This window comes from Euleptes europaea, chromosome 7 (assembly GCF_029931775.1).
Source record: "Euleptes europaea isolate rEulEur1 chromosome 7, rEulEur1.hap1, whole genome shotgun sequence".
NCBI lineage: Eukaryota > Metazoa > Chordata > Lepidosauria > Squamata > Sphaerodactylidae > Euleptes > Euleptes europaea.
In genome coordinates this window covers 68,247,729-68,275,349 of record NC_079318.1, presented here as the reverse complement: position 1 = coordinate 68,275,349, position 27,621 = coordinate 68,247,729, and the positions used below count along the sequence as shown (strand labels likewise).

Below are 27,621 nucleotides of genomic sequence, written 5' to 3'. Positions count from 1 at the left end.
CTGAACCTAGGACCTTCTATGAGTAAACTGCATGCTTCACCATTGCCCCTACAAGTTTCCTCTTGAGAAGGAGCAGAGTTTCCACAGTTATTGGTCGTCTGCAACTAGAAAGCCTGTGAATGGCTGCCATGTTGTCTGACACTGAACTCTGGAAAGGAAGAATGCCCTTGAAACACCTCCTGTTAGAAAGATGGCGGAGGGTTGGCTTTCCTTAAAGGAGTTCAAAGCACGGATCTTTGCTGTTACTGGCTTAATCAGGAAATGTGGAAGAACAATGTTCTGAGTGGGAAAAGATGGTTGAGGATAGCTTGTGTACTGCTGCTTCATTTTCTTCCCCTGTTCCCTTGTGGTTCCTTCAAGGCTCTCTCTCACATACAAACTGCTTGGTAAGTTTGTACTATTGGTCTTGCATCCCAGCCCTCCTTCCTTGGGTAGAGGAACCAGCCAAGGTTCAGTTAAAGTATCAAGACACAAGCAGAGTGTTAGTGAATGATGCATCATGAAAAGATGATGGTCAGCCCTCCTCAGTTGTGAAAGTTGTAGCACCATGAGTAGAAAGCAGACATTGGCAGGAGGCTGAGTTGTATCCTGCGGGACTGGAAAAAGCTTTCAAAAGGCACTTTATAGAAAACTGGCAAATGAAATTATTTCTAAACCTCTGAATGTTTTTTTAAAATGGTACTGTTAGAGTATAAAACCAGCCATGGCCTAGAGCTTTCTTTACCAACAATTTTTTCTTTTTCTAATAAGGTTTTGGAATGGCTGGCTTTAAAATGCTAATGTACTTGAGCATGTGATGTGAAAGTGTGAATTATTTGACTTAAAGGCTACTGAAGCAGAGTTTCTTCAGTGGGCAAAGCACTGTAGATAGGTGTATTCATGAGAGGTTTAGCATTAGCTGACCTGTACCATCTCTTCGGCTAAGAACTGGATCAATTGTGTTTGCTTCTTTCCCAGTGACAGCACAGTTGAGGTTCCTTGTAGCTCTTTCACCATAACTGTATGTAGGTTTCATAAAACCATAATCCAGGCACCATTTTATAACAGCCAGCTGCCGAGTTCTTGGGAGGCATTGTTGATCTCCACTGTTTGGCACTCACATGGCGGTGGTAGCACGTGTGGCACTGGGAAGAATTAGCGTTCAAAGACATTGCCATACAAAGACACTGGAGGAGGAGACAGAAAAAGAGACCAGGCGCTGGTAATAGCTAGCTTGGCTATGCGGCGTGGCTAAAAACAGTGGTGTCAACATCTCAACTAGCAACATGGGTCCATCCTTTAGTTTTCCCTCCCACACTGATTGCCCAGCGCTGCTCCTTTCTGAGGATTTTATCTCCCACGCTCAGTGCCTAAGCAAAATCTTGAGGGAGGCAGCTGTGCTGGCAGTGTGGGTGGTTAGTGGTGGGGAAAGAGCAGGGATTCTCAGGGAGAAGGCCAGCTTGTTCCAGAGGGAGTCATCCAGGAGCCCTAAGTGAACTAGATGGTCAGAAAATGGGCCACAAAAGCCCAGGTTTCTGAGCTCGGACAAAACTGGGAGGAACCCTGGATGATGCAGCTGCAAGTTCAGGACCCACCGCTTGGAGACCGGCAGCTTGAGAGGAAGAACAACAAATCCCAATACTTCCTGATGGCCAAGCCCAACCTGCAGGGATTGCACTGTACATTAGGGCACTGAGGGCTAATGCTATTGCTGGTTAAGTAGCTAATTTACATTGGGTCAAACTCAATCTTTCCACAAATGGAGTGAGTTTGTGGATCGAATCTGTTGTGCCCTCCCCCAGCCATTCCTGGGGGTCAGGGGACCCTGGAACAGCAAATAATTCCTCCCTACTGTTACATGAGCAGTGCAGAAACTTATGCAAGGAGGGAGACTATTTCTTCTGGCTTTCCCGTCTTACTACAGCCCTCCTGGCCTGCATCCCATGCTGTTTCTGAGGGTGGCAGAAAGTGCCACAAATCCCTTCCACTAACTCATTAATCTGGCCCTGTATATTCTTACCTTCTAAATAGTGGAGGAACACTGCAATGCTTGAGTGAAGGAAAACATAAACGTTTCTCCTCTGACCCTGAAAACGCCTTGTCCATTGATTCCACCCAGTGGGTGTCTATAACATGAACAGCTCGTCCAGCAACAAAACATATTAAAAATTATAGACCTTGACTCCTCTGAAATTGCTTTGCAGTAGCTACCATTTGTTTAGGGAAGAGTTATTACAGTCAAGCTATAGTGTGTGTACAAGTTGTTCGCTTTATGTCAGATTATTTTGCACCTCTCACTTCCTTCTAGTAGCACAGGACAGTGAGCTGAATTTTACTTGGAGGGCATAATGATTCATGGAGAAGGAAGCAAGGCAAGCTGTGTGTGCGCCTCCTTCTTAATTGGCTAATTTTATGTAGTGCTTCCAATACGGACAGCCTTTCAAAAGTGTTGCTCTTTTCATTCTTGCAACAACCTAACAAAGGAGGTGACCATTTTACAGTCAAGGCAATAGAAAGAATGCTTTGCCAGTTACCTGGGCCTCCACCAATCTTCAAGGAAGGGCAATTCCTGGAGGGTGAGGGTGGCACGTTTACCACCCATCAGTCCCTGAGTCAATCAGTGGCTCCCCCTACCCTGGAAGGAACATTTTGATACCAGAATAGTGGTATTAACTGCCAGGGACCACAAGAGACTGCCAGGCACATACCCAAATATCTCCAGCATTGTTCATTCTAATGACAAACTGTTTTGGGAGCTAGTCTTGGCTAAAATAAAGTAGGGTAGAAATTTGTCAATGAAAGTGAAGCAGTCTTTTCTGGCTCTGTGATGTCTGAAGCAAGCACGCTGCTGTTTCACCAGCGATTCACTGTCTGCATTCTGGGCTGCAAGGGGAGGTTCTACAACTATGACTTTTCCATTTATTATTTCTTTTAAAAAACCCTCCAAATACTTGTTTTGCAACTCCATTTCCACAGGCTTGCTTGATTTCTCCTCTCACTCTGAAGATGCCTTAGCCATCGGCTCCACCCAGTGGGTGCATATTTGGCTATATATCCTCTGACTGATACAGTCCTGATGCAGGCCATGCTAGTTGTACTGCAACTGCTCTGTTCTTCTGTGTAAGAACAGATGCAATAAAGACTACTGGAAACTGGTGATACTACTTGCAGACAAAGATAAATGGGTAACAATTGGGAAAGTTTGTGGTCCTGGTTATAAAGATACAGTCAAAACCCTCTGATGCAAGTTTGGCCGATGAATAGTTCACTACCTTTATGCTGGATCACACATTATTATAGGAATAGTAAGTTATTGCTAATTCTGGCTCTTTTAGCTTATCAAGGTTATGCTTTAAATGCTTATTGTTCTAATGGATATTTTGAGAGTCAGCGTGGTGCAGTGGTTAAGGTGTTGGACTAGGTTCAAATCACCACTCATGCCATGGAAACTTGTTGGGTGACCTTGGGCCAGTCACCCACTCTCAGCCCTGATCCTGGCTAGTATTTGGATGGGAGACCTTCAAGGAATACCAGGGTCATGACGCGGAGGCAGGCAATGGCAAACTAACTCCAATGTCTCTTGCCTTGAAAACCTCACCGTAAGTCAGCTGTGGGTGTCTATAACATGAACAGCTCATCCATAAGTCAGCTGTGACAAGGACAAAAAAAAAGGATATTTTATGGATTCTACTTGATATTGCCTTGTTGTTTGCTTTGTTTTGCTATGGCTTTGAGCTAATGCAATAAAATGAATCAATTGAAAGACAGCAGACACTACACAGCTTATTGTGGAGGCGGAATAAAGACTGGAATCTTATATTGTGTGTTTTGTGTTTTAAAAGAATGAGAATTGTTTCTCAAACGCAGGCAGGTAGCAGGAGGGAGAAAGTGGGCCTGCGCTTTTAAAGTGGCCAGTTATTTTTCTTGAGATATTTTATTCCTGAATGGTAGGCAATGGATGATTTTTAATTGACATACATATAAATTAATTTAAATAGAAATGTACACTGGGGCACTCAAAGTGACCAGGAAGTGACATGCTTGCGACGTGTCTTCTGGTACAGTTGGTAACTTCTGGGCGCAAGGCCCAAAGGGAACTTTACTACTAGAGAGAACCTGGAACTAGATAATGAGAGCAACACCCCCGAGGAGGAGCTCAAACCTCCCGTTTCTAAAGACTGTACAGAAATCAGTTTTCTCCTTTTTTATCACTCAAATAGACTCTGGTCAGCAAAATCAAAATACATACTATATAGCAGGTTACGCAGCAAGAATTAATGGGGCTGCTGGCTGAGTAGCCACTTTGACACTGCAGGCGGTTTGGGGATGCAAAGAAATCGGGGGGAGGGGCAAAAATGACTCATGTTTATACAACTTTTTATACAAAAGCAGAATCTGGTGGATGTTTGGAGATGATACCGTTTCAAGCAGCACATGCAGGTGGGATGGTGTATTTTGACTATTCCCATGCAAAACCAAAAACTAACTGAGGAAATTTTCTTGCACACAGACAATTAGCCTGAGACTGAGAAATATTTAATCTAGACTTCTGTGTTCAGGGAAGGTCTTTAAAAAAAAAAAAAACCTGTGGAAGAGCACTCAGCACATTCTTCTTCCTTGCAGATGGAAGCCGCCACTTGGTGAATCATCTGGGAAAATGCAAGGGCTGGCTTGGCCTTCTGCTGTGCCAGCTGCACAGTTAACAGTGCAGGAGGTGTCATGGTACAGAATGGCCAGGGAGGTGCACTGCCTGACTTTGCTTCTGTGTGGGCAATGGTAGGAGGAGGAGGAGGAGTTCGTTTTTATATGCCGACTTCCTCTACCGCTTAAGGGAGAATCAAACCGGCTTTCAATCACCTTCCCTTCCCCTCCCCACAACAGACACCCTGTGAGGTAGGTGGGGCCGAGGGAGTGTGATTAGCCCAAGGTCTCCCAGCTGGCTTCATGTGTAGGAGTGGGGAAACAAATCCAGTTCACCATATTAGCCTCTGCCGCTCATGTGGAGGAGTGGGGAATTACACCTGGTTCCCCAGATCAGAATCCACTGCTCTAAACTGGTTGCTGGATTCTCATGAGATGTACACAGACACGGGGATCTTATGTGTCACAGAGCCCAAACAATGTACTTTGTGAATTTTGTGATATGTGAGGCAGTCTTAATACAGGACATTTTAGGACACACTAGATCTGCTGGATACTAGGATCTGCTATCACAAACGATTGCCTACGTTTCCTCATCATAGCCTGTGTTAGTTTGTAGAATGTTAATATGTGCAGATTTGAGCTCTGTATTTTATGCCGTTATCCTGCCCCGCTTCCACAAAGATCATAGCAGCATTTTCTGTGAGGCAGGCTAGAGTAGGAGAGAGGACTTGCCCAAAGCTATCCAAGTGAGCAAAATGGAAACGTGAGATTGGAGTTCTTGCATCCAACTCTTACCCAAAACACCCACTGGCTCAAGGTTTGCGCACAATGTACGTTACCTGCAGTCATCGCCTCCGGTGCTGATCACATACTTGTCGTCATGAGAAAAGCGAATGTTGGTGACATGTGCAGAATGGCCAAAATAACGCTTGTGTTTGGCCTATTGGCAAAAACAAAAGCAAAAACCAAGAGATTTCTGGCAGTGAGTGCAATTTTGTACCACCCACCCCGAAAGTCACCTTTGTGGGTATCAGAATGCAAATAAACATTACATCGATAAGGGAAGTCTGGCAATTTCTGAGAAGTCTCAAAAAGGTGGGCCACAGCCACCCACCCTCCCCTCCTCCGCAAAGCTACAATGCTCACTTACAAATTTTTCAGTGCAGGGGAAATCAAAGAGTTTGACTAGTCCAAAATCATCTCCAGAGGCAATGTTTAGGCCAGCGTGACTCACACAAGCACAGTTGACATCGGCTTTATCTGCGTTTCGGGGCCAAATGCCGATGACTTCATCGCCAAGGATGCTGCTCCAAAAGAGGAAAGAGAAAAGAAGAAAACAGTTGAAGTGGCTGGGAAGAATTTGTGCCCTCCCTGAAGCTTCAAGGGAAGGCTGCAAACAGTTTTCTCCCCAGCTGGCCAGGGACCCTGGAGAGTCTGCCTGTTGGAAAGCCCAACTTGATATGAGAGAAGCTTTCTAGTCCTGTGCTGGGAAAGAAGAGTTGGTTTTTATACCCCACTTTTCTCTACCTTCAAGGAGACTCAAAGTGGCTTACAATCACCTTCCCTTCCTCTCCCCACAACATATACCTTGTGAGGTAGGTGGGGCTGAGATAGTGCAGAGAGAACTGTGACTAGCCCAGGGGTCGGCAAACTCATTAGTCAAAAGAGCCAAATATCAACAGTACAACGATTGAGATTTCTTTTGAGAGCCAAATTTCTTAAACTTAAACTATATAGGTAGGTACACTGTTTATTAACTTAATAAACTTTAATTAAAGTTTTAAGTCTTAATTAAACTACAGGTACACTGAATAAAACTTGATATCATACTTAATAGTGATCTTATTTATTGATAAAAATTAAATTGTAAGTCCCTGCCATTTCCCCCTCCCCGTCTGGAGTCCTCGTCTGGAGGCCTGGTCTACCGTCATAAAAGCCTATTGGTAGACCTGGCCTCCGGCTGAGTCCCATTGGGAGGCCAGGTCTACCCATTGGCTTTCTTGGCAGTAAACCTGGCCTCCGGAGGCCCATAGAAGCCAATTGGTAGACCTGGTCTCTGAAGGGGGACTTTTTCCCCTCCTCGGAGTCCAGGTCTACCGCCAAGAAAGCCAGTGGGTAGTCATGGCCTCCCAATGGGACTCAGCCGGAGGCCAGGTCTACCAAAGGAAGCCCGCCCTGCCCAACAGCTGATAGGCAGGCAGGGGAGGCAGGAACCGTCGAGCCGCCCTCCCAGCAATTGCGCGGCTAGAGGGGAGGGGAGGCTTTAGCCTCCCAACCATTGAGGGCAAGGGAAAGGGGGACCTGGCCATTCTCCACGGCAAGGGGAGGAGAGACAGCGCGCCCACTCGCCTGCTCTCTCTCGCGCGCGCTCTCTCTCTCTCTCTCTCAGGTGCGCAGCTCCGCAGCCCGGCTGCCGGCGCGAGCAGGCGTGACAGCAGGGGCTCCGAACCAAGTTCGGAGAGCCACACTCAACGGGCCAAAGAGCCGCATGCGGCTCGGGAGCCGCAGTTTGCAGACCCCTGGACTAGCCCAAGGTCACCCAGCAGGCTTCATGTGGAGGAGTGGGGAACCAACCCGGTGCTCCAGATTAGACTCCACTGCTCTTAACCACTACACCACGCTGGCTCACAAGGGGAGGGGGTTCCTTGTTACATTAAGGTTTGGACTGGGGAAACTCAGCAGCTCAATAAGAGGATATGGGGAAATTGAGTGGACTGGTGTGACTGCTAACCACAGCTGCCTTTTAAGCTTAACCAACATTGTTGGGCCCCTATTAGAACTGAAGGGTGTGTGTGTGAGAGAGAGAGAGAGAGAGACTTTCTGTCTCCCTTGCTGAGAAGGGAATGGAAAACCAGCACTGCTCTTGTCTATGAAAACTCATGCCTCATTAGTTTGGTCAGGTCTCCACGTGTACATTTCACAGGGTAGCCATGGGAAGCCTATTTCAGTCAAACCAGCACAGATTCTGGTAATACCTTACAAATGAACAAACATGTATTATTGAGGACTTTGGGCAACGTGAGTGTGTGGATTGTTGCCACTTTCCGTCCCCACCCCCCACCCACCCCATTCCCAGAAGCTTTTCTTTTCAGCCAAACTCTGCCTTCAGCAGTGGCAAGGAGCAAAGGCCTAGGAGAGAAGGGCTGTCAGGAGCAAGCAGAGGGAGGCCTCTCTTGTGCCTACGCCAAAGGAGTCGTGGAGAACCATTTGTAATCATCTGTGCTACATCACCTTGTCCAGGTGGCCCAGGTGATCTTGCCAATGAGCACAGTGTCAGTCACTTGCTTTCCTAATGGCACCTCATGAACCTGGCGTTTGTAGGCACCAGTTGACACCTGAGGAAGGAAAGAGGAGGTTGCATGGATGGTGATGAAGCCTTTACCCCCCTCCCCCAATTGCTAATATCTTCCCCAAATCTATCATGACTGCTGTTAAGGGCATCGTATGCTTGTGGCTCTCCTTGCACTAATAGCACTCTATATAACATCAAGAACTTTCTAGCCTCTGCATGTGCCTCTATGAGTCCTCTGTCTGCATTGACAAGTGCAGGTACTCTCAGTCAAAACTGGTGAAGCGTCTGTTTTGTCTCTATGAATGCTATAGTTATTGAAGCAAATCACAACCAAATAACTCATACCTGGAATTAGCTACCATCTTGATCCAAGCCGTTGCGTTTTCACCAAGACCACTCGATGAACAACAGTTACAGGCATGTGCCACTCTGTTTTGACAGCTCCCCCTTTCATCTGCACACCCTCCCCCCCTGAATGGATGTACACCCCCTGAATGGATGTACTAACACTGTGAGCAAGTCCCATGAGGTGCACGCAGAACATGGGGAGCCCTGCCACGTTTTGTGTCTCACAGGGGACCATGCAGCGGTGAACACAGCAGAGGATCCTGGGACAACAATCACAGCAACTGCTTCCAAGGAAGCCTTGTTGGGAGAAATCAGGGCATGCTGACAGCAATTACACCACACCAGGCAAGAAGACAAAGATGCCGGTTCCTGTATTGTCTTTTACATGATATGCAGTCACTGACCATTAACACAATTCGGACGTTAAGTGCCCCGTGACAGCCTGGAACCTTCGATGCAAAGCTTCCCGTTGTCCCCAAAGCTCCTGCCCAATTCATGACTCACCTTAATATCTCCAGCTTTTGTCATCCTGAATTATAATTCAATCAAACACTGACCTTCCTGGTGCCATTTAATCAGTTTAATCAGTAATCAGTTTTCTCTTGATTACTCTCAAGTATTCCTATATCCTCTGTCGTAATCTTTTGTTTCCTGAAAAGAACCCATTTTATGCTATGGGCCCCAAACTGTATAACGAACTGGACTTTAGAGCCAGGAAAGAGAGACTCTGATCCTGGATACCAGCTGAACTGCAACGGACTCCTAACACACACGGGATCCCTCCTTCTTCCATCTGATATCTTCGCAGAATAGTACAGGTAATCTTTGCTCTCTCCCTGATCTATCCCCCCACCCCTATTTTCCAAATCACGATTCCCCATTTTCCACACCTTTCACTCAAAAGATTAACTCCTGCTCCGGATTTGGAGTAGCTTTGCTGAATATTTGTAACTTGTTGCTATATTAACTGGGATAAGGAATGTGTTTGTGCCTTGGTTTAGTCCGGCTAGTATTTGCTTAGGATGAGCCCCCCCCACACAACCATGTTACCAAATCCTTCAATAAACTCTATAGCCCCTTTTAATTCAGGTCTCTGCCATCCCATTCCTACTAAAGACTTGCTACTCACAGCTACCTTTTTAGGTAAAAGATCCTGGTCTGCAGTGCCCTGCACAAACACGCAAGCTAATTCCCTATGTTGATCTGAATGTATGTTCACGTGTTTGTGGGGGTGTGATAACAATACCATAAGCAAGCAAGATATACAGCAGTTACGGAGAAGTATGTTCATAGGGTAAAAAAGATTTTATGCGCATCTATACTTCTGTCACTGAATGTATGGATCTTGGCTGCTTAGGAAGAAACAAAATTGGGGTTTTCCAACACCAGGGACCACCGGCAGCTCATCTGCTGATCATGGTTGTCCAGGAAAGAATATAATCTCTTTTCATAGTGGTAACTCTGAACCCATAGGATAGGACAGTCTTACAATGCAACTCCTGTGCAGAGTCCCTCCAGTCTAACTTTACTGAATTCAGTGGAAGTAGATTGGAGTAACTCTGCATAGGGCTGCTCTATAATAATGAACATAAGAAAGGCCATGCTGGATCAGACCAAGGCCATCAAGTCCACAGTCTGTTCACACAGTGGCCAACCAGGTGCCTCTAGGAATCCCCCAAACAAGACAACTGCAGCAGCACCATCCTGCCTGTGTTCCACAGCACCTAATATAATAGACATGCTCTTCTGATCCTGGAGAGAATAGGTATGCATCATGACCAGTATCCAACAAACAGTGGCTAAAACTTCAAGTCATTTCATTAAGGTCTAACATATTGTTTTACAATAAATGGAGAGCTTTTGAGTTAAAGTAGTCTGTATGTACATAAATACATATAACAAATTCTGCTGTGTTAGCTTGAAGCTGAACTAGTGTTATTACACCTCGGTGGGTATTTTCACCTTCATCTCCCTCCCCCAGTCCCCATTTATATCTCTTTCCCACTGTTCCTTCCTATAATGGGAATATCTGTGTCTCAAGCTTTATAACAGCAGCACTTAGACCTATGAAATTTAAGTCCCTCTATGTTCACATACTGCTTTCTTTACCTTCTCTCTTTCTTCCCATATCTTCTAGACTTTCAGCCTTTGAAAAAAAATTGATTTCTCTACAGAAATGTATTGCACTACAGAACATTATTATCCGCCTGGACCCTTCCAGTAAGCAGGTCTGTAAATCTTAGGAAAAAAATAAATCACGATTGGTAACCATGTTAGTCTTACTGTAGCAGTAGAAAAGAGCAAGAGTCCAGTAGCACCTTAAAGACTAACAGTATTTCTGGCAGGGTGTGAGCTTTCAGGAGTCACAGCTCACTTCTTCAGGTACAGCTAGATTCTAGCTTCAAATTCTAGCTGTATTTGAAGAAGTGAGCTGTGACTCATGAAAGCTCACACCCTGCCAGAAATTCTGTTAGTCTTTAAGGTGCTACTGGACTCTTGCTCTTTTCTACTGAAAACAATAAAATGCGCGTGCAAGCCTACCTGAATGTATTTGCTGTCTGCCGAAAAATCCATCTGAATGACAAAGCTTGGAATGTCTTTACAGTAGCCTATTCGGTTCAAGGTCGTGCCTTGGGTGAGGTCATAGAAGTCGACGGTATGCTCCTGGGAACCCACCGCCAAAAACCGGTTATCAGGGCTGATTCTAGACAGAAAAAAAAAAAAAACAGGAGGAGACTGTTAAGACAATGCTGGGATGTGAGCCACAAAGTGCAAGGAAGTTTCTCCACTTGGGAAAGTCCTCTTGGCTGAATGTTCCTGCCTTAAAGCAAACCTCTCCACTGTGATGGATACAGTCAGCCCCAAAGCAGGCAGATTTGTGAAGCTTTGAGGTGACCCCCTGAGAAAGCGTTTTTGTCCTTGATGAATCACTTGTCAATGGGGCTCATCTGGTGCAGAAAGCCATTTTGAAGCCAGATGTATGTCCTAGCTGAATCAGCTTTCTCGATCACATTGCAGGCATGAGGGAAAATGCTAAAATCCAACTTCCTCAGAAGAGTTGTTCTCTTTGGTCAGTTCTCATTTGCAGTGGTAAACCATAATAGATTACAACAGAACTTCTATGATGTAAGCTTTGAAAGCATATAGTTTAATCAACCCAATGTACTCTGTAATCTTGTCTGCTCTTTTAAGATTTTCCTACAGAGCTTAGATGTGCCCAAAGTTGACGGCCTCCCGACCTGGATGGGCCAGGCTAGCCCGATCTCATCAGATTTCAGAAGCTAAGCAGGGTTGGCCTGGGTAAGTATTTGGACGGGAGACCACCAAGGAATTCCGAGGTCGCTATGCAGAGAATGGCAATGGCAAACCACCTCTGTAAGCCTCTTGCCTTGAAAAAGCTATGGAGTTGCCATGAGTCAACTGTGACTTGATGGAACTTTATACACACACACTCAGTTGACAGGAGAAAGTTTTCCTCCAGCTGTCCTAAGGGTATTTCCCTTAACACCCCCCCATCTTTTTCTGAGGCACTGGGACCTGCTGTTGCTAAAAGAAGGGAGTTGATCAGCATGAAGTTTACACCTAATTACATTTTGTCACTACATGAACTATCTGAGAATGAGGAACACTTTATAGTCTGAGACCTGCATGTCTTCAAGGGCGCCCATATGGACTCACTCACCTGCTGCAGTGGGCCTGCTCTAGATTCCCTTGATTTGGGGACATCAGTAGGTTATAGAGCAAATCAAGCCTGAACTGACCCTAGAAGCTAAAATGACTAAACTGAGGCTGTCGTAATTTGGTCACATTATGAGAAGACAAGAGTCACTGGAAAAGACAATCATGCTAGGAAAAGTTGAGGGCAGCAGGAAAAGAGGAAGACCCAACAAGAGATGGATTGACTCAATCTAGGAAGCCACAGCCCTCAGTTTGCAAGATCTGAGCAAGGCTGTTAAAGATAGGACATTTTGGAGGACATTGATTCACAGGGTTGCCATGAGTTGGAAGCAATTTGACAGCACTTAACACACACATCCCTTCAATTGCAATGTCTTCCAGTTGCCTCTGTTTACCCATTCAACTGCAAGGGGTCAACTGTTCAGCAAGAAGGAATCAAATGACACGTGAATATGAGCAAATAACTCATCTCATAACTACCTTAGGGCTTCATTTATTCACTTCGTTTATAGCCTGCCTTTCTCCCCAGAGGGGACCCAAAGCACCTTACATTGCTCTCCTCGCCTCCATTTTAACCTCACAACAGCACTGTAAGGTAGGTTAGGATGGATGTGTGTGAATGGTTCAAGGACACCCAGCAAGCTTCCACAGCAGAGTGGTGATTCGAACTTGGGTCTCCCAGATCCGAGTCCAACACTCTAACCGCTCCACCCCACTGCTACTTTCCTCATCCACCTTGAATGCCGCTTCCCTGTTTTTCGGCTCTGGCCAAAGTACCTGATGTCCTGGATAGCAGACTTCCGGTCTCGTTTTTTACCCCAGACTTTAAGGCTGTTCACAAGCAAAATGATGAATTCACCATTCTTCATGCCAATAGCAACCATCTCGCCATCAGGGCTATAGGCAGCACATCTGGCGGCGTGGCCTAGATTCACCTTATTCAGCAGTTTCTGTACAACAAAGATGGTGGGACTTCGATATACTGATTTGTGTCACACTTCATACATTTTTGCATTGAACACATAAGCTCCCATTCAGCTACCCATGTACATGCAGCTCCTGTCAGCTGATTTGTGATAGAAATGAACTGCTGTTTGGACAGAGAAGGGAATGCAGGGGAGCAATCCAGCCCCCCCTTCCTCTCTCCTAAGCAGCACTACTGGCGATCTTTTGATGGGGCCTCAGCACATGCCATCCTGGCTCCTGCTCTGCGCAAAGCCCCCATTTGTGTGCATAGTTCCTCATCCCTCTCTACATGTCCCCTAGCTGGGGCTTAGATCAATTAACATAATGTGTCATTAAGAACAGCAGTGAATCAAATTCCCTTGTTAAATGTCATTCAGTTTTGCATGGGGGAAAAGGAGCCATCTTTCTCTAAATTTAAACAAAAACTGTTTTGGTTCTTTGCTGGTATTAATTGTGATTTATAGAGGTCTCCCAAGTGCATTATTGCATTAACATCTTTACAATTTGCTTGAAATACCTTTACAGTTGTTGGAGTATTCTGGGAGATTTGGGTTTAAGCAATACCTTCAACTGGCCTCCTGTACAGATCTCTGGGCATGATCCAGCCAATTTAGTTCCATGGAAATCAGATGAATTTGACTTAGATGACTTGTGTCTGGCCTCAGTTCCTCATCTTTAAAATGGGGATATTTTTGTAACCTATCTCATCGGGCTGTTTTAAGGTCAACTCAGGAAAGATTATAAAGTGGCTTGGAAATTAAAACTGGTAACTTCTAGCAGCCACAGCCAGTAATTCTTTAAGTGTCGTGCATGTCTTTCACACAGGGATGGGCTTGTGTGGTTTCCCCACTGCTGCTGTAGCTGTTGATATAAAACAGTGGCAGTGAGTCTTTCACAAGGCAGGTTTCTCCATATTTTCTCTACAATAGTGCCTTGTGGTAGCCATTCTCTCCATATAACACCAGCAGGCTTTTTCTTTTTAAAAAATCAGCAATTGACATATCATTATAGCATTACTCTGTCTATCAGACTCTCTGAATTCCCAGTTTTCAGTAAAAAAAACCCTGTCACGTCTTTTGTTACATAGATATAAGGGAAAAGGCAAATCTCCACAATAAAAGTGGCCAGAGACTGATTTAAAAGCAAGCAAGCAAGCTAGGAATTCAGAGGAACTAGTGAATAGATCATTATACCTCTGCAACAATATGTCAATTGTCAATGTTTTGTTTTAAACTCATCTGTGGCAGAAGAAGGTCACTGCAGGGGACTGGGGCAGGGGAAATGGTGCCAATGTGGGTGGGACAGGAAAGATCTAGACTTTCTCATCCACATGGGTGGCACCTTGGCTTTGCTGCAATCTTTTCCAAAACATCGCATCAAAGCAGTTTGGGGTACACAGAATATCCTGATACTACAGAGAAGTGGGGAAAAGCCTGCTTCCCAGTAGCATCAAGCAGGGCCAAACAACCCATGAATAAGTGAACTTGAAGGCATGTCTTTAAGTGCAAATGTCTCTTACTTTGTTGCAAAGGTCCCAGATCCTTGCAGTTCCATCATTACTAGCAGAGATAAAGATGTCTTTGGAGGGATGGGTAGCTAAGCCCCAAATCTCTCCTTCCATGTGGCTGTCAATCAGCAGGTTAGAAGCACCATTTTTCTCACCAACTTCAAGAATTTCCCCGTCCTTGGTACCCACCAAAATTTTGCCCTGTTGAAGTTTCAAACAAAGCCAAAATCTGTATTATAAGACACCACACACAGTAGGCAGATGTACACTACAAAGTGATACTGGTTTTGTACAAGGCTCCCAAAGACACAGCAACCCTGGACTTCCTTGGTGGTCTCCCATCCAAATACTAACCAGGGCTGACCCTGCTTAGCTTCTGAGATCTGATGAGATCAGGCTAGCCTGGGCCATCCAGGTCAGGGCATCAGCCTCTTACCCATCATAATTATCATTAGCTTCATCATACGCTTGTACGGGATCTTCAGCGACGTTCAGACTCTCCTGATTCATGTAATGCACAACATCAATAGCAAGCTTGTGAGGGGAGCAAATAAGCATCTCACGTACCTTCCCTCTGCACACTGAGCGCACACACTCCACAAGCTGCCCAGTCTCCAACTGAAATGCTCGGCAGCGCTTCATCTCCTGGTCCCACAATTTCACAGCTCCCCCTTCTTTTGTTCTGAAAAAGAGTCAGCCAGGATGTCACTGAAGACACAAACTGGCACATACTTGCCCAAGTCCCCATGATCGCACTACAGACTATGCCTTTTTCTGTATTGTCTGAAGGGCCTCCCATGTAGTAAACAAGCCCCTGGGACAAATGTTTCTCACATGTTTTCAGGCTCTCTCTCTCTCTCTCTCTCTCGAAGAGTTGGTTTTTATATGCCGAGTTTCTCTACCACTTAAGAAAGAATCAAACCGGCTTACAATCACCTTCCCTTCCCCTCCCCACGACAGACACCCTGTGAGGTAGGTTAGGCTGAGAGAGCTCGAAGAGAACTGTGACTAGCCCCTCCTCCCACCCATGCATCTGCGTTAACAAATCCTTCCCCCTTCCCCATTTGTGTGTGTCTGTGGGAAATGTTGGCACCTACCTCAACCACAATGAATGATAATCAGGCATCCTACTTAATCAGGATCTGAAAATGGTGTAGTGATGGATTCAGATCCTGGTTAAATAGAAAATGTTAACTACAGCTAAAGTAGGTGCTAATGTTTCCATTAATCGCAGTTCAGATGGGAATTTACTCCCAAGAGGGAAACTGCTGGGCGGAAGGAGTGTGTGTTCTGGAGCCTACCCTAGAAGGAAGCTAGAATCACATCTGTAGCAACTGTAAAGTGGCTGGCCATAGGCTTCGTGTAGGATTGTCCTTTGCGGCTGTTTCTCAGAAATGGTTGCTCCAGAGGAGCCTGACTGATGATCAGTGGCTTAACAAATGGATCTGAATTGTCCTGAATGGCCCAGAGTCTCTATCCAGAGTTTAGAAAGTAGCACCTGTCAGAGGTGGGCGAGGGGCAGTGAGACAGATAAAAGAAGTTAACACTTTGCACCTGGAGCCACAAAGACACGAAGAGCTGGGAGTTTTTAGCTGGATTTGGCTAAAACTGGGGTGCTGCCTTGGGAGACTACAAAAGGTACTCTTCTGTGTGAACAGACTGCTGGACTTGATGGGCCTTGGTCTGATCCAGCAGGGCCTTTCTTATGTTCTATGAATGGGTTGCAAGATTAACCGTTGCTCCATCTGCTTTAGCAGTGTTTTTGTTCCAAGATGCTGGGCTACAATGAAACAAACTGCAAATGGAGCAGGGTTAAGGAAGAGACCTCTGTTCATTCCAACGGCAGCCCCTCTATGCTCCCCCAAAAGCATGTAGGACTAGGATGCCTTCCTGCTACAGTCCCTTGTACTGCCTCCCATATTGTTCCCAAGGGCTTGCCATCCCGGAGGTTGCAGTGAAAAGAGGAAAGGGGCAAAGATCCCTTTCACAAGCTTGATCTGTATGTGGTTGATTGGATACAACAACTCTTTATTTATAAGTAAATAGATACTACATGGACCATGAACCTCTGCTGCTTTCCCCCCCTCTCTTGACTAACGAAAATGCAACATGCAGTACTGCCATTTAACCTAACTGCTCAAGAAGGCACAGTGTGCATAACAGTATTTTTCTTCATCCAGCTTGTCAGAATCCTTCACACTCCTAATCAGTTACTTGCATTTCTCTCTGAATCAGGAAGGGGTAGGTAGGCAACTGCTGACAGAAACAAATTATAGTTCCTTACGGTCTTTCCTTCCCTCCAGTAACAATGAGGCCATCTCGAAGAGTTGTGTACATTGTAAAGACAGGGCCTGTGTGGGCTTTTGCTACCAGCCTAATCAGAAAGTGATCCTTCCAGACATACACGTCTCCATTGATGGCACCAGTGAAAGTAAGATTGTTCTAAAAGAAAAAAAGAAAAGAAAAACAGTGGTCCTCCTTGCAAATGCCATTAACTGTATATCTCCATTATGTCTTGACTTAGTTAAGTGGGCCCTCTGCACCAGCGGGCAAGCTTCCGGACCAGAGATGGCAGGTTCTGTATTCCACAGGGCCATGCTTCTTCTCAGACTGAGGTCCAAAGCCCCGAAATGTATTTTGCCACAAAACTGTCTCCCCCCTTGAGGTATCAGATTCCATAATAGAGCTGTCTTATTGAATCAGTAAGGCATTTCTGTGGCATTAGGTATAGCCTTCCATATAAATAAGTTCATTAGCATTATAGGTATGTAAAAAAGAAAGCTTTGGTAGGAAAACAAGGAACATTTCTTATAACTTTTTCTTTTTTTATGGCCAATCTTATTTACCATACTTTGATACAAATTCAGTAGGGTTGGCAGAGATCAGATACAACTAGGGGTGTGCACCAACTTTCCCGTATTTTTCGGGTTTGGGTTTAGCAAACCCGGACATTTTCAAAAAATTCGGAAAAACAGATTTTTTGAAAACGTTCAGGTTTGATAAACCCAACCCCAAAAAATACAGAACCCCCACCCCCGGATCTGTAAGATGTGCCCCCCTGGGGTGGTGGATCTGACAGAAATCCAGCCCATGCTGCTGCTCTGAATTACTGTCAGAGGCAGGTAAGTAAGGAGGGAGGGAAGATGGAGGGAAGGGAGACGGGGGAAGGGAGGGGGATAAATGGTGGCGGGGCCAAAATGGCCTGAATAATGCCAAAAAATTTGGCATTATTTGGGATCTGCTTTTTTCAGCTCCCTTTATTGCTGCCGTTTTCACATCAGGATACCAATATGCACACCCCTAGATACAACTGTATAAGGACCAGTTTACCAGTATCACCTTTGAAGTCCTTCCAGCTCTTTGCTTCTATCTACAACCCCTCGTCTCATCTTGCTCCTTTCCTCCTTTCTTTACTCTGTCCAAGCTCTTATATTAGCAAGGCTGCCATTTCTGTCCTCCTAGTCTCACCATCTGAGCCTTACCCTTGCTATTTAATTTACTTCAACTTCAATAAGGTTCCCTGTGTGAAGTGGGCCACCAAACAGCAGACACACATGGGAATATTACTAATAATCTCACCTGACTGTTGTATGGATGAATAAGATGTTTAGGATTGGATCCAAAGAACCACAAGTAGACACCAAATAGCCACTAGCACTGTTCTGCAAAGGCCTGCACAAAAGCTTACATAAAAAGTTCATGCAGTACTGTAAGAAATACGTTCTAATAGGTTCTTACGCAGCACACTTGCTTGAGCTGTAAGTTGTCCAAGGGCTTGGACAAGTGGGAAAACATCTTTGGCTGTAGTTTCATGTCCCTTGGGCAACGGTCTAGCTCATGGTGTAACACAGTCTCTCTGTGAGCAGGCATCACCATCTTTAGGAGCAATGGGATCCAAGTCATATAAGGTCAAGAATTTTCTATTCCAAAATTGCTAAAGAAATTAGTAATAGTTTAAGGCCACAACTTTTATTTGGGTGTTTTCTCCCCATGCTGCTTGGCACCACTGGGGAAGCAATTTTACATGGTAGGAGGAACAAGGGGAAAAGATGATATGCGGATGCCCTTTTTGGCAGCCTCCCTGTATTGCACATAATGTAGAACTTAGCCTTCAGCTGGACACTCACTGGGATGTTAAGATTCCCTTATGCTTAATTATAGAACAATGTCAACTGGATTGGGAACATTGGTGCTCACCACAATACTTTCTTATAAACAAAGGCCACAAAAGCAGAACGTGTTATCATTCGTATGTCATTTGCACAAAAATGAACCGTTTCAGTAACTAAGAATTCCCCACCCACCCCAACTCCCTATGTAAAAATATGAACTCACAGCTCCAAAGGCCACAGAAAGCATGGTTTGCATTTTGGCATCTTCCAATGAACCAATTATTCCCTTTTTATAGAGCAAAGCGCTTCCAGCCAAAGTCCAAAATTTCATGTGTTTTACTCCAACAGATACAAACTGAGTATCTGAGTCTGGACGGAACTCCACAACAAAGATTCTTTCCAGGTGTCCTCCTCTGCTTGCAATTTTAGCTCCTGTGGATATCAGAAAGACTAATTTAATCTTCCATAAGTATGTTAATCATCATTCGGGACATATGTGAAAAGAACCACCAAACCCAGCCAATCCTGCTGGATGCAGGGTGGGGATGGGGGGAACGGGACAGGACAAGACAAAAGTGTGCCTACTATGAGCAACAAAGTTTTTATCATTCAATTATCTGAAAAAATATGGTCTGTCTACAGCCCTACAGACAGGCATGGTCTACACATGTGAAGAATGAGGTGGCAGAACAGCCCACACCACTTCAGACTGCAAGAGGGAAATCACATTCTCGAATGTTCCTCTACATAAATCCTCCTGCAAACAGAAAAGTGGAGACAAATGGCTATGCTAGACTCTCGGCCTGTGATGCACTGCTTTTCTTTTTGTAAGGAGTTTTTTTTTAAATGTAGGACAGGATTCAAAAGTGGCACCCACACACACACACACATGTAGTCTAAATCAGTAAATTCCCTTCAACCGCCTTAATCTTCTGCCTCCTCATTCCAGTGTGTGTAGATCCAGCCAAAATGGGGAGATAGAAGAAATCAGTCAAATATTGTTTGCTTCCATGTGTATGCACGTAAAATGCCGTCAAGTCACAGACGACTTACGACTTACGGCAACCCCTTATGGGGTTTTCAAGACAAGAGACTAACAGAGGTGGTTTGCCATTGCCGTCCTCTGCATAACAACCAAGGTATTCCTTGGTGGTCTCCCAGCCAAATACTAACCAGGGCTGACCCTGCTTAGCTTCTGAGATCTGATGAGATTGGGCTATATATCATGCTGCCTTCCCTCCTGGTGTTTTCTTCCTTAGCACATGTTAATTTTTATGTGAAACTTAATGTGAACATAATTTTCATATGTAAAACTTCATGAGGGGGAAGCTGCTGGAGTGGGGAAATGGCAGGTATGGAAAAGATTATCTACCTTTACTGCTTCTCTGCTGTCGATTGCCAGCTCCCAAATCATTTTTTTTAAGTTAAAAAGGGGCCTTGGGGCTATAGCTGCTCATATGTACATGTAACGTGTAGTTTTTTTTCTAAGTGTTTATGGCTCTTCCAATAAATAAGAACAAGAATTGTAAACCCACCTTCCTGCCACCTCCACACTGTGATTGTATGGTCAGGATCCACTCCTACAGACACCAGGAGTTTGCCAGTAGCACTGAAATTGACATAGTTCACCCCTTTGGAATGAAAGCAGCGCAGCATAGACAGCGTCTCCTTAGTCATTGCATCCCAGATGTGGATAGAAGGAGTTGTACCTGGATTTTTTTAAAAGGAGGAATCAAAAGGAAGCTATTTAAAGTTGTCCATGTTCCGAGACTGGTAAACTTTATCAAGAATAAGACAGGCGAACAGACAAATTAAAACATCGCCACCCCTCCCCAAGCATAAGAACCACATCGAATAGTAATACTATCTCATGGAACAAACATGGCAGGTTGGGGAGAAGTAGCGCAGTTTACAAAAGAAGACGAGTTCTAAAATAATAATGAAACATTTATGGAGAGGTTGACACACACACACATACACACACACACAAATTAATCTGTCAATGTTCAACTTGTGCTCGCAATTGACAAAGATACAGCAGGGGAGCATGAACAGTTCTGACGGGACTTTGTGGACTAGGACTCAAAGGAGAGAACTGCCTTACCTGGAAGTTCTGTCATATCACCTGCATGGTGTGGGCAATGGCAAATGAGAAAGCACCAAGGGAAAATAATAGCTAAAATAAGTTGTGTTTCTAATGCTGAAGTGCTCAGCATCAGCATCAGAAGGAAGCGCCAAATCAAAAAAACAAAATTCAACATGAGTATGGATTAAATAAATGAACAACAAAACAAAAGAGAGGTAGGAATATTGTTGAATTATATGGCTAACATCCTGATTTTTAACTCTCATAAATAGTAAATATTGGTCCAAATCCTATGAGTTTTTCTAACCACAAGATGTCTAGGGTGGACTGATGCAGGAATAATGGCGTCTTCCTCTTAACCATAGTCAAGAGAACAGGAGCCAGTGTCCAGAATGGCCAGGCCCTCCTCCTAGCACCATCTCCCCTCCGGAGAGACAGTTCCACCCACCAAGAGAAATTACAGCATTGGTCTTGACTACAGTCCACACTGGCCAAGGTTGCCATTTATCCAGGATCGGATTCTGAACACCACATTCACCTGGAGTATCAGAGCCTGGTCAAATGTTTGAACCATAAGATGCTGCCAAGACATCTTTAAGCACTGCTCTGCATTCAGAAATATGAGACTGTGGCTTCCTTTTCCCCCTCTAAGGAGCAGCTCTCTTTCTGACCAAATCACTAGCTCTGCACTTACAACGACTATTGCTATAATATAAATGAGCCTATGTATTGACAGTTGCTACAGATTGTGTGGAATTAAAAATAACTATCACAAAAACTCTTAAAATAAACGACTTTTTTGCAATTAAGCCATGAATATATCCCAGAATGGACCTTAAACTTTGCTAAGAAACTCCTCCTCCCCATGAAATGTCTTTGCCCCCTATCTGAAACCTGAAATTGCACTCGTGACTGAATCCAGCATTGATGCCCAATCTGATGCTCCGTACCTGCTCCTGACGTTTTCATTTGAATCAACCCAAAAAAACAGCCCAACCACAACTAAAAGGAAACTCCCAGCTCTCATGGCTGTGAATATATGTAAATATGTGTCAGGCTTCCCATACAAAGAAGAAGAAGAAGAGGAGTTGGTTTTTATATGCCGACTTTCTCTACCACTTAAGGAAGAATCAAACTAGCTTACAATCACCTTCCCCCTCCCCTCCCCACAACAAATACCATGAGATAGGTGGGGCTGAGAGAGTGTGACTAGCCCAAGGTCACCCAGCTGGCTTCATGTGTAGGAGTGGGGAATCAAACCCAGTTCTCCAGATTTCAGTCCACCGCTCCAAACCACCGCTCTTAACCACTACACCATGCTGGCTTGTCCCCTACCCCTACAGTTTTGTTCCTGTAGAACAGCAGACTTTAGCCCAAGGGATGTGACCCAAAGCTGGATCCTGGAACCACTGCTGTGTTACAAGCCCCTATAGATCCACCATTTCCTCTGCTGCCTTTTGGAAGGATTTGTTGTGTAGAAAGCAAGAGTGCCATGCTTCCTTCCTTTCTTTGCGTGCATCCCAAGGGAAGCAGCAGGATGATGAGGTGAGGTCACTTGTGCCAGAGAGGATGACTCCATGACTCATTGGTTACTATGATACACCTCCTGCTACCTGGCTTGTATTTCCTGACCCCAGTTCCTTTGGTCTGCTGCCCATGGGCGTGGCCTTGATGATGGTGGAGTCATCACTCTGGCTCTGCCTCTTCACATCACATGACTGATGTCACAAGACTTCTGGTCATGTTTGCAACTCAGTGAGTCCCACATAACGGACAGCTACTAATAAAAAGGATCACAGATAACCCAGTCCCTGGAGAGCTGCTGCATGTCACATTATCTGGTACTGGGCTAGATGGGATCTTTATATTGGTCTTAGAAATAAAGCTGGCAATCGAATAGCAGAAAAGGGTGATCTAGAGGGAATTGCACTGTCCGATTCCACAGAGAAGAACTGAAGTCCCTTTATTTTAACTTTACTATGAACCTACCAATCTGGCTGGTTGCCACAATGTTCTTATACTTTGGGTGCTGATTGACAGTCAGACAGAGGATGTCATCTGTATGTTCCAGGTAGAAAGTCTGGCTTCCTATGCAATTCCAAAAAAAAAAAAAAAAAAAAAACAGAGAGAGAGAGAGAGAGAGAGAGAGATTGATTTCAGAACAGTATCTAAACAGAGTTTGTATTGACTATACATTTTCAAATAATTCCATTCTACAAAAAAGAGCTCTTGTAGGGGGAAGGATGGGAAGGGAACTAGCCATTCCCATTATGACACAGCTGAAATTTGGAGTAAAAATAGTCTTAGATTATTTCAACTAACATCTGTTCAGCATTTGTGCTAAACCTGGTTATGCCATACTTTAACATGCTGTAATCGATGGTTTCCCATTGTTAACTCAAAATGCTTTGTATGCATAAGGCCCTGGCTTCAACCCCTGACATTTCCAGTTAAAGGATTTCCGGGAAAGACCCCTTCTCTGTTTCAGCTTCTTTAGTCATAGATCATACTGGGCTAGATGGACTAAAGGTCTGTCTGCTTCATTATTTTTCACCATCAAGTCACATCTGACTTATGGTGACCTCGTGGGGTTTTCAAGGCAAGATAATTTCAGAGGCGGTTTGCCATTGCCTGCCTCCACATCACAATCCTGGTATTCCTTTGAGGTCTCCCATCCAAATACTAGTCAGGGTCAGGGGGATGAGAGTGTGTGACCCAAGGTCACCCAACAAGCTTCCATGGCATGAGTGGGGATTTGAACTTGGGTTTTCCAGGTCCTAGTCCAACACCTTAACCACTATACCATGCCAGCATTCTGCATCTGCTTCAAAAGAACTGTTAAAAATGGGTCCATACATTTTCTACTTGGTCCAAGAAGGATATGCATATTGGTGCCTTTGATGCATGCCTCATGCTCCAATATAGGCACGGGTTGCTCTGGTGCCTTCTGTACCAGGAATGCACCCCAAGCACTGAAGTGAACAGGGAGGTCTGCTTGTGTGCATGCTCCATGAACGCAACGCAGCACACAGAGCTCAAAACTGGAACTTAAGTCAAGATACAGGAAGGCTGAAAAATAATCACGCTGTTTGGTTTTGTCGCTCTGTGAATTACCTGTGGAAAGGTTTTGTACTATGCACGCTGCAGCAGTATGGAAAATAATATCAGCACCATCATTGAGGTAATGAAGGTTGTTACGACAATCAAATCCACGGTACCCAAAAACATGATCTAAAGCCAACTCCTAGAAGGGAAAATGTCACAGAATAAAGTAGCGTACATCTTTTAGGCCAGACATTTTGCAGAAGTAATAAAGGTATAACTGCACAGTTTGACTCATAGGAGAATAGGGAACATGCTCCTATGTGGTGTTTGGTTGAAAAGAGGAGAGAATGCCCTATGCTGAAAGAATATGCATTCCAAAAACATTCTGAATCGGAGTGGAGTGGGGCAAACTCTGGCTGCCAATGTAATCAAATTACTGAATGGACTATCTAAGGTCACCTCTTTACACCAGCTGCAAATCATGGTGACTATTTGGAAAAGATGGAAATAACCAAGACTACTGCTGCTGACAATGTGAATCTCGCACAAAAACAAATTCGCACAATGAATGTGCAACCATTGCCCTTGTAGCTCTGCATAACAATTCAATATGACAGTGGCAAGACCATTAAAGAACACAATCAAATTTAAGTGTGTGCGTGGGTATGTGTGTGGAGTAATAAGATCAATGCGTATAATTTTGGAGGGGTAACCATGTCCATCTGTTACAGTGAAATTAAACAGAGGTACTTAAACACTAATAATATTTATTCCAGAATCAATGTTCGTGAGTCGTCTTCTGATGATGTGAGCTTTGACTCACGAAAGCTGAAGCTGGAATAACTTTTGTTAGTCTTTAAGGTGCTGCCGGACTCCTGTATAACTACAGTGAGACACAGGGTGTTAAAAGAGAATGAACAAAAATGAAAAGGGAATGATTAACTCTGACCTCAACCAGTTTCCTTTTTTTGTTGACATTATTCTTTTGCAGTTTCTCAGGTTGAGGAGCAGCTCTGCTAACTGGCGGCCTGAAAGAAGTGCAGTGAGACATAAATATTAGTGTGTGTGAAAGGAAAACAAAGACCTTCTACATGCTGACTGGAGCATGGTGCAATGAAGCCAGTTAGCCCGGAGGGTGTATGCGTGTGTTCATCTCTGCCAGTGTCAGGATTTGAGAGCTTTTGTCAAAATTATCTACAGCAGACAAAACTCAAAATAGCAGAAAGGCTGGGAGACTTAATTGCAACTGGGCCGTGTCATTTTAGAATTGCACCTGTGCAAATCAACAGTAACTCCATGGAAACTAGGGCCAGGATCCAAAGATGCCTGGAAAAGGTGTTACCTTTTAAGCTAAGCCCTTCATTCTCTGTGTGGTGTCCGGTTATAGCCCCTGGGCTAGCCTGTACTTTAGAGGGGGCCCTGTTCTTCAGGAGAGGCTTTTCAGGAGGCTCAGAGGGCTGTGATGGAAATATGGGGCTTGGAAAAGCCCCAGTGTACAGCCAGAACACCACGATTTTCTACTCTGGCCTTTTATGCATGGCTGTTTCCCTGGCCGTCACCCCTCTGATGACTTTGGGGCTTTGTTTTGATTATGTATGCTGTTTCCGACCATCAGAGTTTGCCTTGCTCTCCCCCTGGGTTTCCCCGCGTTTTCAAATTTGTGATAAAATGTGTCCCTGAAAATGTGGACAAAATGCGTGGAAACCAGAGGGGAGAGCGAGGCAACCTCTGATGGTTGGAAACGGCATGCATAACCAAAACAAAGACCCAAAGTCATTGGAGGGATGATGGCGAGGGAAACAGCCATGCATAAAAGGCTTCTATCATTCCAAGGTCCTACGCACATGCTTTTCCCACCCCTGCTACCTGAGAACCACTGAGCTGCAGATGCCAAGGATGGAACCTGGGACCATGTGCATGGAACACATGTGCTCTCCTGCGAAGCTATGACCCTTCCCTGAAAAGGGGCTGTGAGTGGATAGATTTCCCACAGACCCCTGTGGAAGGGGAAAACACGCTGTGAACAAGCACCTTTCCAGTTTCTTCTGTATATGTGAAAGTGTAGGATCCTCAGTTACCTCTCCTACAGTCTGCATTCTGATCTAACGTGAACCCTTCTGTCATATTTGGTGGCTTTTGTATCGATCTATTTCTCAGTATGAAAACAACCAAAATACTACCTTTGCAAACAACAGCTCAGTGTGAAATGAAGGAGGTACAGGTAGTTGTATTTTGTTCTGTCCCAAAACTGGATTATGCCTGTTAAGAGTCCATTGTCTTTTTTTTTTTACAGGGACTGTATACATTACTGGTGACATAAGTGGCTTCTGAGTTGTCTTAGAGCAGGGGTGGGGAACCTTTTTTCCTGCCAAGGGCCATTTGCACATTTATAACATCATTCGGGGGCCATACCAGGTGTAGATCTCCCGGTGGGGAGGGGGGAGAGGCTAGGGTTGCCAGGTCTCCAGACACCACCTGGAGGTTGGCAACCCTAGGAGAGGCTATACAGACGAGGGAAGGAGGGAAGGAAGGAAGGAAGGAAAGAGAGGGAGGAAGGGAAGCTTCCCCACACACACACACGCCTTGCCGGCTTCCTCCCCTACACACACACACCTTCCCGGCTTCCCCCCCCCTCCACACACACACACACACATGCACTCACCTGGCCACGCAAGCGGCCCGGCGATCGGGGGAAGCCTTCCCGGCTTTCCCCCCTCCTCCACATACACACACTCATCTGGCCGTGCAAGCGGCCTAGCGATCGGGGGAAGCCTTACCGGGTTCCCCCATGCACGCAAGTACACACGTGTGCAGCAATGGAGAGTCCACAGGAGACTCCACTGACCGCACCAAATAATGTCGCGGGCCTTAAACAGCCTGCAGGTCGGAGGTTCCCCACTCCTGTCTTAGAGCGTCAGTGTGCTTTCTGCAGACTGGTTTCCAGGCACAGGTGGCGCATTGCTAGCAAGGCCTCTGCTTTGTATGTTATTTATTGAGTGCTTAATTTAGGCCTCACTATTGTCCTGTGCTATCCTACCTTTGCTTCATTATGTGAATACATCAGTAACTCAGAATTCCTTGTCCCAAGTGCACCAGCAGTTAATGGTGGAAGAGCAAATTATAATTACACACTCCCAACTGGAAAAGACAAACACACAGCTGGGAACTGACCGAAACATCTCTAAATATTAGTAACTGTTAATGCTAATGGAACAGAAGGCTACATGGTACGGGTTTGGGAAACACATAAAATTCTGGTGTGTGGCAGCTACCTTAAATGTTACAGGAATGAAGATCAACCTGAATGTCCTTTCTCAATAAGGAGACCAAACTAGACAAAATGCAAGGAGCTGGGAGCAAGACTTTTAAAACTTTCCTGCTCATTAGGATTGCCAGCTCCGGGTTGGGAAATACCTGGAGATTTTTTGGGTGGAGCCTGAGGAGGGTGGGGTTTGGGGAGGGAGGGACTTCAATGAGGTATAATGCCATAAAATCCACTTTCCAACGTGTCCATTTTCTCCAGGTAAACTGATCTCTGTTGCCTTGAGCTCAGTTGTAGTAGTGGGAGATCTCCAGCCACCACCTGGAGGCTGGCAACCGTACCACTCATACTGTCTTCCTGATTCAAATCACACACACCGGGGACCCAGTATGGATTCTTGTATGTTTTCTCTCACATGGCAAACAGCGATTCCAGGTGAGGATGGGAATGCTCACAATTTGAACTGGGAAAATGGTATTGAAAAAAGTGTTGACTCCCTCCCCTCCCCTTCTACTGCACCGCGGTCCCGATCCAAACTGGGAGATCCATATGGCTACTTTAATCATTTACAGAAGTATATGAGATCCAGTCAAGGAGAAGCGCAGCTTGAACATCCTTCCCAGCTCTGATCTATTCAAGTCCTGATTTCTTGGTTTTCCAGAAATTACATAAGACCATCTTTTCAGAACATAACCTCCCCAA

General features: G+C 45.0%; 1 protein-coding gene across 4 annotated transcripts in view; it reads right to left on the bottom strand.

The window, feature by feature from the left end:
* Positions 1-913: 913 nt before the first annotated feature.
* EML6 (EMAP like 6) overlaps positions 914-27,621 on the bottom strand; it is a 157,379-nt gene continuing 130,671 nt past the window's right edge. For 2 of the 4 annotated variants that reach the window (XM_056852697.1, XM_056852699.1), the window contains 15 exons: positions 24,607-24,685; positions 23,727-23,856; positions 22,602-22,700; positions 20,631-20,651; positions 20,062-20,235; positions 18,750-18,958; positions 16,699-16,856; positions 14,982-15,096; positions 14,427-14,615; positions 12,719-12,891; positions 10,805-10,967; positions 7,855-7,958; positions 5,774-5,927; positions 5,463-5,563; positions 914-1,166 (listed from right to left, as the gene is read on the bottom strand). In XM_056852697.1, the coding sequence (XP_056708675.1) occupies positions 1,142-1,166; positions 5,463-5,563; positions 5,774-5,927; positions 7,855-7,958; positions 10,805-10,967; positions 12,719-12,891; positions 14,427-14,615; positions 14,982-15,096; positions 16,699-16,856; positions 18,750-18,958; positions 20,062-20,235; positions 20,631-20,651; positions 22,602-22,700; positions 23,727-23,856; positions 24,607-24,685 (1,894 nt within the window). In that variant the 3' untranslated portion in view covers positions 914-1,141. The remainder of the gene's footprint in view (positions 1,167-5,462; positions 5,564-5,773; positions 5,928-7,854; positions 7,959-10,804; positions 10,968-12,718; positions 12,892-14,426; positions 14,616-14,981; positions 15,097-16,698; positions 16,857-18,749; positions 18,959-20,061; positions 20,236-20,630; positions 20,652-22,601; positions 22,701-23,726; positions 23,857-24,606; positions 24,686-27,621) is intronic. The other 2 variants (XM_056852698.1, XM_056852700.1) reach the window with 1 other exon arrangement.